This window comes from Ruditapes philippinarum, unplaced genomic scaffold, assembly GCF_026571515.1.
Source record: "Ruditapes philippinarum isolate M1 unplaced genomic scaffold, ASM2657151v2 ctg1175_1_1_1_1, whole genome shotgun sequence".
Lineage (NCBI taxonomy): Eukaryota > Metazoa > Mollusca > Bivalvia > Venerida > Veneridae > Ruditapes > Ruditapes philippinarum.
Genome location: NW_026853488.1, coordinates 121818 through 131035, shown reverse-complemented (window position 1 = coordinate 131035; position 9218 = coordinate 121818). Strand labels below are relative to the sequence as shown.

General features: G+C 31.8%; 1 protein-coding gene and 1 long non-coding RNA gene across 2 annotated transcripts; both read left to right on the top strand.

Annotated features, from left to right (window-relative positions):
* Positions 1-1868: 1868 nt before the first annotated feature.
* On the top strand, positions 1869-7001 carry LOC132737021 (uncharacterized). Its single transcript, XR_009626667.1, has 3 exons — positions 1869-2020; positions 3455-3479; positions 6921-7001. It is a non-coding gene; the product is annotated as an uncharacterized LOC132737021 (long non-coding RNA).
* Positions 7002-7536: 535 nt separating this feature from the next.
* On the top strand, positions 7537-8486 carry LOC132737022 (low choriolytic enzyme-like). The gene is made up of 3 exons (XM_060724248.1): positions 7537-7588; positions 8117-8252; positions 8405-8486. Exons 1-3 carry the CDS (start codon positions 7543-7545, stop codon positions 8484-8486), a joined length of 264 nt encoding a protein of 87 aa, XP_060580231.1. The 5' UTR covers positions 7537-7542.
* The last annotated feature ends 732 nt before the right edge of the window (positions 8487-9218 follow it).

Sequence of the window (9218 nt, the reverse complement as noted above, 5' to 3'; positions counted from 1 at the left end):
TCAAAGAAAAATTGAAAATGATGTAGACTTTGTCGGATTGAGCATGTTAATGGAGTAAATGCAAGCAACTGTCCACACTCCCTAGCACCGGCTTACACAGAATTTAACATTTAACATGAAAATTATGACATTTTAAACTAAGTAACCTCCGCAGAATTGTTCATTTTTTATAGAAAAAATAAACATTAACAAAACATATGAAAACAAAATGCTTGGAAAAAAAACATAAATATAATTTGTTTACTTATTATTGGGATTAAGCTTTTTTCTTAAAAAATTCATTATTTTTTTATACAATTGCAAGTTTAACTTCTATGACCAAGGCCGAATTCACACATATGCGGCTGTTTCTGAATTAATCACCAGTTCATAATATTGACTCCGGCTTTAAGCGGTGCCTGGGATGGTGTGGACAATAGCTTACATAAACCGCAACTGCCAGTTGATCAAAGCATTAAACAATTTCAGTTTTGTCATTTTAATACAATAAATAAATGACTCTGTCATATGATATTGTCTTATATTCATTAAATGCAAAAGTATGTCTTGATATGCACACAAATATAGTCATTTAAGTTATAAACTTCAACATCAAAATCTATGTTTGTTTATGTAATAGTTAGGACGGCCCTTTAGTTTACTATAAATCACTGATGAAACGTCATGTTAATACGTGACGACATAATTGTATCTAAGTTTGTAAATGTTGGGTCATAGAACTTTACAATCATATTATTACATGTATACACGAACAAGTACGAAACATATGTTAAAGACTATCACATTAAGATCTTTCGTGACTGATAGCATGTGTTATGTCAGCCATTTTTAACCTGCCTTCTAAATTAAGTTAACTTATTGGGACAAATATAAAATGTTGAAGAAGTTCATTCTGGTGACATACTTATATAAGCAAGGGTAAATGCCATAAACTTGCTATTTTACATGTACTAAGTCATATGACCTTACTTTGTGACCTGTTTTATTGGTGTATCAGATGCTATGTTTGTATCTTTGGCATTTCCATTCTTTCCAGGTTTTAAATGAAAGTCCACAAGAGCTTCCATTTGCAAACTATGTGCTATATATAGTAACAGTGATATTTTATTTTTACTTAAATATTTGAGAACAAAACGAAACAAAAAGGCTAGTTTATTTAAAACTGTTAATATTAGATATATATAAAAGGGAACTAAATATTGGTTAAATCTGCTGTAGAAATACTTCATTATGTCGCTTTGGATATTTTGTATTTGTATCACTTTGCGAAATCGCTTATGTGTATATAAATGAGATGCGGCAAAAGATATAAATATTTGTCCGAAAATTATTGAAGCCGATCGGATAATGTCTCTTCATGTTTAACACTATAAGCACATTTTCTAAATGATGATAAATAAGGCATCTATAAATATTAATATGCAGTAAATGAAAAGCATAGGGATAATGTATTTATGAGAACAGTAGCACTAGAAATTGAATTGTAAATGGTGTACAATGTTTGAAATATATAACGTTAATACTGCTTAAGTACCACACAATTTACTGAAATCACTCATGATTTCAACTAAGTCATCTTTTTTACTAAGTAACAGTTATTGTATGTAGTAGCAAGTGAGCTTGTTAATAATCCAGCATCAAAGGCTGTTTTCTTTTGGCATATCAGACATGATTTTCTACCGTTCCTACCGGTAACCGTCGTAAGCACTAGAGTTTTTTCGTTTTGTACCGCGACAGCCGGTGTAAGATCCTATACTTCGGAAAACTCAGAGTTGGCCGAATTAAGAATTGATAACGCTCATTATTATAACACTTTATATTGTTCTATAACACTAAAAGGTGGTTTAGAAAGTTGACCTTATTTAGTGTTATCTCTTGCTTGGAGGTGAAGTTACACGTATAAAAGGAATTCAAGGTTGTCCTATTCCCTTTACAAAGGAAAGAATCAAAAGACGGAATGAAAGTGCTCGTTCTGTTGTCGATTTTCGGACTAGCTGTGGCCGAGCCGCTTGTGGCTGAGGTGAGAGCATTAAATCAATTAGAAAAAATAGTGAGAAAACGTGATGTTTGTGCACGTTTATAAATATTCGTGACTCAGAGCGTCGGTAGTTTTCGCTGTCATAGCACGTAAAAAACATGAGATTTTTTTATAATATACGAAAAACAAACAGCGAAACGCAGATTGACCCAATTAGACAAGAATAGCGCTAAAGCAACGTTTGTCGTGCATTAAAATCTTCAAAAGCCCTCGGACTTATTTAATTCCTCAGCCAACGAGCTTTAAATAAACGTCCTTGTACTTCAGCAGATGCTAATGCACAAAAAAGTCCCTTTAACCCCCTAATATGTTATATTGCACACAATAATATAAAAGTTGAAAGCTTTGCATATTGGTATGTTTGTTTTTAATATTCATACCTGAATAGTTAACTGAATATTCATACCTGCCTGAATAATTACTTATAGAAATTAATTATTCATGTAAGAATATTCAAAACAAAATAATGAATACAATGTTATATTGCACAAATAATATGATGGTTGAAAACTTTGCATATTGGTTTGCTTATATGTTTGTTTTGAATATTCATATCTTAATAATTAACTGTATATTCATACCTGAATTATTACTTGTAGTTAATTATTCAGTTATGAATATTCAAAACAATAAATAGAGGATATTCAAGTTTTTTCTATAAATACATGATTTATTTTCATCGAGTGGTATGAAAATAAATATTTCATGAGTGGCGGTAGCCACAAGTGAAATATGGTAATTTTCATGCCACAAGATGAAAATAAATCATGTATTTATAGAAAAAACTTGAATTTTCTGTTTATTATATACATTTTTCTCTTTTTTGACATTAAAATTTGAAAGACTTTCCCTTAAATTTTGTGTACAGGCAGAATTTAAAAGAAAGTAGTCCGGCAAGACACCAGTGAAAATACGGAAAATATGTTTCACTGCAGTGTAAAATAAATTTTTACAGTGAAAATACGGAAAATGAAAATACACATTTTATTTCATCTATATTTCTCAATATTTCATTCGTAAGTATATAATAAATGTATTATCTTGAACGTTTTCTACCGATAAATAGATGTATATGCATGTATGGATATATGAGCCGCGTCATGACAAAACCAACATAGTGGGTTTGCGACCAGCATGTATCCAGACCAGCCTGCGCATCCGCGCAGTCTGATCAGGATCCATGCTGTTCGCTTACAAACCCTATAACAATTAGAGAAACTGATAGCGAACAGCATGGATCCTGACCAGACTGCGCGGATGCGCAGGCTGGTCTGGATCCATGCTGGTCGCAAATCCATTATGTTGGTTTTATCATGACGCGACTCATATCTTGATAACTAAACGGTCATATCTGATTTACCTTACATGTCTTCAATTTCAACATATGATTTACTTGTTTTGCTTTATCCTTTTCAGCCGGTACCAGAAGCCGTATATGGAGGTAAGTTTATGAACATTTTTTATTACATGCTTTTTGGTGGTTTATAGAAATTTATTACATGCTTTTTGGTGGTTTATAGAAATATATCAGTGATTTAAAACTGGTAATTTCACTGTTTGAAACAGTGAAATTACCACTTTGATAATTTCACTGTTTTGAATTTAAGCCCCTTACGTTGTTTCAGTGAAATACCAGCGTACACAGTACTGGGTACCAACTTAATGACGTAAACTTTTCGTAAATGACGTCAGGGTTGTATTATTTTTTGGCCCGCGCTTTTAAATTCCCAGTTTTTGGGTTTAAAATTGTCTTTTTAAAAGTTTCTTGCATATAAAAAAAAGAAAATTTTTTTAAAGTTTATTTGAAAAGTTGAAAAATATTTTCCCCCTTGTGAACCCCAAAAAAAGTTCAAAAATTTTCCTCGTGGGCTGCCCCACCCGGGGAAATATCCCTTTTTGGTGCCCCCTGGTGAAATATTTTCCCGATTTAAAATTTAAACTAAACAAATACCCCTCAAATATCATTTAAAACTTGTAAAAATGATGTATTTAATTTATAAAAAATAAATCGGGGTACTGGTTTCATCCAAACAATTTTTTCTTAAACTTTAAATCATTTTTTTTGGTTTAAACTTTTTGTTTTTAAAAAAGATGGATTTTTAAATAGATTTAAACGCTTGAAACTTTACTAAGTTGCAAAAGAAAGTGGGCACTTGTTTTTTACTTGGAAATTCTTAGTAAATTCTTAGTAATACTAACTTGAGTAAAATATTAGCACATTTGGTATCAAAATTATTAGAAATGTATGGTCCATACAACGGTTTATTCAGTAATGAAATTTGATAATTGTCAGATTGCGGCTTCGTGTAAATAGCGGAAGGGCGAAAAATTAAAGTTGCAGAATTGTGACTTTTAAACTTTTTTGTCCAATTACGTGAAAGTTAATCTGTATTTGTTGCGTCTATAACGTAAATGGATTAACTAAAGTGTTCGATACTACATGGAATTGACCTAACATCATATGGACTTGGTATTGAATTATGTTTGTAAAAAAATTAAGTATCCAAAAGCAGAAACGTATTTACAAAAAGCACAATTCTTCAACTTTATTTTCACCCCTTAGCTCACACGTAGTCAATATTCTGATTGTTTTCAAAGTTCAATAAAATATAGACCAAATCATGTAGTCAATACCATTTCTGCAAAATGTTGGTAATCAATTATGCCAATCAAATAATTTTGCTTTCAAAATGTATACAAAATATCCCCTGTAAAACCCAATGCAAACTTTCTTTTTGCAAACTGGGTACAATATGCAAAATTAATGAAACCTTTTGAAATGGTATGAAAGTTGCAAAATGAAGAAAAAATAATATTTAAATATCAAACACTCATGATAAAATGGAATCAGAATCAAAAGGATTAAAAAAGTATTGAAAACAGATTTATAGAAGCTGAAAGTGTTTCCTCTTTCCTTTAAAACATCTCTTTTTTTTTAAACCAATGATCGAACTACATTTGAAATCCGATGTTTTTACTGTTTTTAAAAGTTCTAACCGGCTTATTTTTCCAAAACTGAACTCCTAAGGAAATGGAAAAGTTAACATTAAAACTCTAACGAAATCGTAAAAATTAAATTAAAAAATTCACAAACTTAAAAAAAAGCTAGAAGAAGTTATGTTGAATTAAACAATTTATTAGATTTTAACTGTTAATAATGTTGCCACTGAAAAGCGAATACGACATTTATTACCAGTAAAGGACCTGGCCTGTCCTGCACGAGGATTTCTATCATTCTTTATATTTATTTATATATTTTTATATTGAATTCTCTTAAAATCGTACGAATTAAAAATTCAAAAACTGGGCAAACCATTGAACAAATTTAGCAAGTAAAAGAGTAAAATCTTCATAACTGTTTCATTCCCAAATTTTCACTTTGTTAGTGCATGTATATATAACACAGTCACACAGCTGTTGTCCTATTTATTTTATAAAAGAGATTGGATTTTATATAATTTCAAGTCGTTAATCTAGACCATTGCCTGTCAATACAATTTTTTTAAAAAAATGCTTTGAACAACTACATTTCTATTATTCATAATTCTAGTTTTACTTGATCTTAACTTGTAATGAAATAAAGTATAATTTCAAAATATATATTTTTTCTATTTACTTATAACCGTTCTCATATTGAAAATATTTCATCAATATAAAATGTAATACAAAGTTTGAAACAAAGGCAGAACAGGTGACTGAACTATTGAACTATATAAGACATCACTTAGAAACAAAAAAACTTTCTGATACTGTCACGCCAGTGCCTAGTTTAGAAACATGAACTTAATCATTTCACGAAAAATAGAGATAACGAACGAGGCCTTACATTGATAACGAATGTGGAAAATAGCAGAACCTACTGCGGTCATGAACATAAATATATACTATATACATGTATAAATATATTTGCCATATACACATATATAGGTGAATGAATGATTAAATTTATATGAGCCGCGTCTGACAAAACCAACATAGTGGGTTTGCGACCAGCATGGAATTCCAGACCAGCCTGCGCATCCCGCCGCAGTATGATCAGGATCCATGCTCTGTTCGTTACCAAGTCTATTACAAGTAGAGAAACTGATAGCGAACTGCATGGATCCTGATCAAGACTGCGCGGATGCGCAGGCTGGTCTGGATCCATGCTGGTCGCAAAACGCACTATGTTGGTTTTGTCGTGAACGCGGCTTCATTTAAGAAAAATATGATAATTCTGGGTGATATAATAAAGCTTACTTAATGCAACAATTCTGTTTTTTTGTTTCATTTCTACATATTTTAAAGAAACGCATTAGTTGTTCTTTATTTAGTAATTTGAATTATTTGCATTATTTACACATTTCTAAATATGGCTCTTTTTTCCATACATTTCCATATAATATTCATTATTTCTTTTTTTACATTATTCGTGTAGTAAATCTATTGCATTTCTGTGGACTTTACATTACTTGTACCATTTGCAATTTTTGTATCATTTCGCAAATATTTTTTTTATAAACTTAACATAGCACAACTTTTATAGTAACAGCATACGTAGCTTTTCCTGCACTATTTAGCACTAATTGAATAGCATCATGTTCATCAATTGCATAGTTTTTGAAATTTACTTTTTTAGTATCATTTACCTTATTTGTTCTAACGGTATCAAATGCTTTCATTGTTTTACTTATGTTATTTCCACTTTTATAACATTGTATTATTTGCAATGTTTGCATTGATCGTATAACTTGCATTATTTGTACTTATTACAATATTTTTGTATATATTGTTCAAACTGGTGTATTACCCGTTGCATTGCTTGTTATTACTTTTGCATCTCATGTAATTGTATTATTTACATCATTTGCGTAATTTTGTATTATTTTTGTATTATTTTAAGAGAAAGCTTATGATAATCCCGAGGAGAATTCGGGTCTTTTCGAGGGTGATATTGACCTCCTGCCCGGAGAAACCCCAAATGGTGAGTTTCCGCATATTCTTTTTATTCGGTATTCTTGTGTTTTTTTTTTTTTTTTTTTTCATATCTCATGCACGTCGATTGGAAATTATATCTATATTCAGTCCATGATCATGTAGAAATACCGAACGTTAGATTTAAAGAAAACAGTTTACCAAACTTTGGGTAAATAAGTCTCAGCTCCCAAACTCAACCCCACGGGTTCTGTGTACTTTAAGTTTGTGGGATGGTAAATTAACTTTAATGCAGGGTGAAAACTTTTTAAAGTTGTGTTCTTTTTAAAAAACAATCTTCTACAACGTCTTCTGCGCCTAAGAGACTGTTTTTTAGTAATTAGTGTAGTTACAACTCACATAAAAACGTAAAAAATTCCATTTAACGTGTGAAATGCAAGTTGTGTTTTTGAAAAACTTTAACTCAATTATTTTGACGAAATAATTGTTAAAAACTGATTTACAGTTGTATTTTCTTTGTGGGAAGTATAACAATTTTTGTTTACTTTTTGTATTTAAGCACAGAAATGCTATTGCCGTAGAAGAAGGAGATGGGCCAATGGTATTGTTGCCATAGCGAAATCCAATCATCATATCGTAAGTAATGTAATTAGTTTCATTTGAGTGTTTGAGAAATTGTTTAATCTGCGTCAAGATAAGCAATAGTAATATAACGAACCAGAGTGTTCCTTTCTGTCTGTCAACAGACAAAAAAGCATACGCGACTATGAATCTTTGAAAGTAACTTCTTCACGTTAGATCATTCTCACAAGAAGCTCCATTTTGACGTTGTAAGTACACACTTGATAATGGTTGTCTAAATCAAACGTTCATCATTACAAAAACATTCTTTTGTATTCATCATCGCCATCGCTTATAGTCAAGCATTATTAAAAACAAAACAATTTTATCATCTTTTTCTTCCTGATCATGTTCGTCGCCACCCACCTCTTTCAGCCCCTCTTTCTTACCCCCCTTCTCATTATCATAATCACCAGGATCTTTTCGTCTTTTCTAACCTCTTCATTATAATTCGTGACTGTCATTGCTCCACCTCCTCTTCATCGTCATGATCGTCGTCATCCATCAGACCAAGATAAGATCATATTTTATTTCATATTTCAGCTGAAACCGTTAAAAACATCTTTCATCAAGCCATGAATGAGATTGAAACGAGGACAAAGGTCAACGGAAAGACATGTATTCACTTTAAACCTCATGCAGGCGAAAAAGGTTTCGTCAAATTTGTAACAGGAACCGGGTTAGTATCAATTGACACACATTTTCATTTTTTCAAATTTATAACGCCATGAATGTTCATTTACAGTATATTTGCCATTGCAAAATATACACATATGTATATATATTTTTCATGTAAAAAGGCTAATATTTGCTTATATGGACATGTTAAAGGTGCCACACACCAGTTGGTTATATTGGACGCAGTCAAGTGTTACTATTGGACATGGATGTGAACGCAAAAGGAAAAAATTAAGGGGACGAGTTTTTGGGCACCGCTTGGGTTTTTTGGCATGGGGGAGTAGAACAGAAAAAAGATAACTATGTTTAAAAATCGATTTAAAGGTAATATTAGAAAGGAAAAATGCTTTTATTATATGTCTTTTTCATTTGTTTCCCCAAATCAGGGCTGAAAAAATTAATATAGCATTTTTTTGAAAAATTTGGGGGGTACATCCCATATAAGAGTCCCCCGGATGGCCCCAAGCCCGGTCGGTTTTTCCCGGGGGCCCCAGAGGGTCCGTTGGGGCATTTTCCGTGTCCGGGGGCATAACTTGAAGAATAATGGTTAGAATTAAGTACAACTACATACAATGATCAAGCACTTTGAGAGGACGTGCAGTGCACAAGAATCATAACTCTGTCTTGACTTATTACAGAGCTATTGTCCTTTGTTACTTTTCCTGTTCGTAGCATAACTTGAAAATTACTGGTTGGAATTCAAAACAACTACATACTATGGTCAAAGACAATAAGCCGAAGTGCAGTGCACAAGAATCATAACTTTATCTAAATTAATTCAGAGTGATTGCCCTTTGTTACTTTTCCCATGTTTTATTTTTTTCGGAGCAAAACTTGAAGACCAATAGTTGGAATTCAATACAACTTCATACAAAGATCAAGCACATTGAGAGGAAGTGCAGTGCATTAAACAATAACTCCATCTCGAGTATTTTCAGAGTTATTGCCCTTTATAATTTTCCTTGTC

Coding starts and splice junctions, on each gene's coding strand:
- LOC132737022 (XM_060724248.1), top strand. CDS start 7,543: ATGGGCCAATGGTATTGTTGCCATAGCGAAATCCAATCATCATATC. Junction 7,589..8,116: donor CGAAATCCAATCATCATATC/GTAAGTAATGTA, acceptor TTCATATTTCAG/CTGAAACCGTTAAAAACATC. Junction 8,253..8,404: donor AAATTTGTAACAGGAACCGG/GTTAGTATCAAT, acceptor GACATGTTAAAG/GTGCCACACACCAGTTGGTT.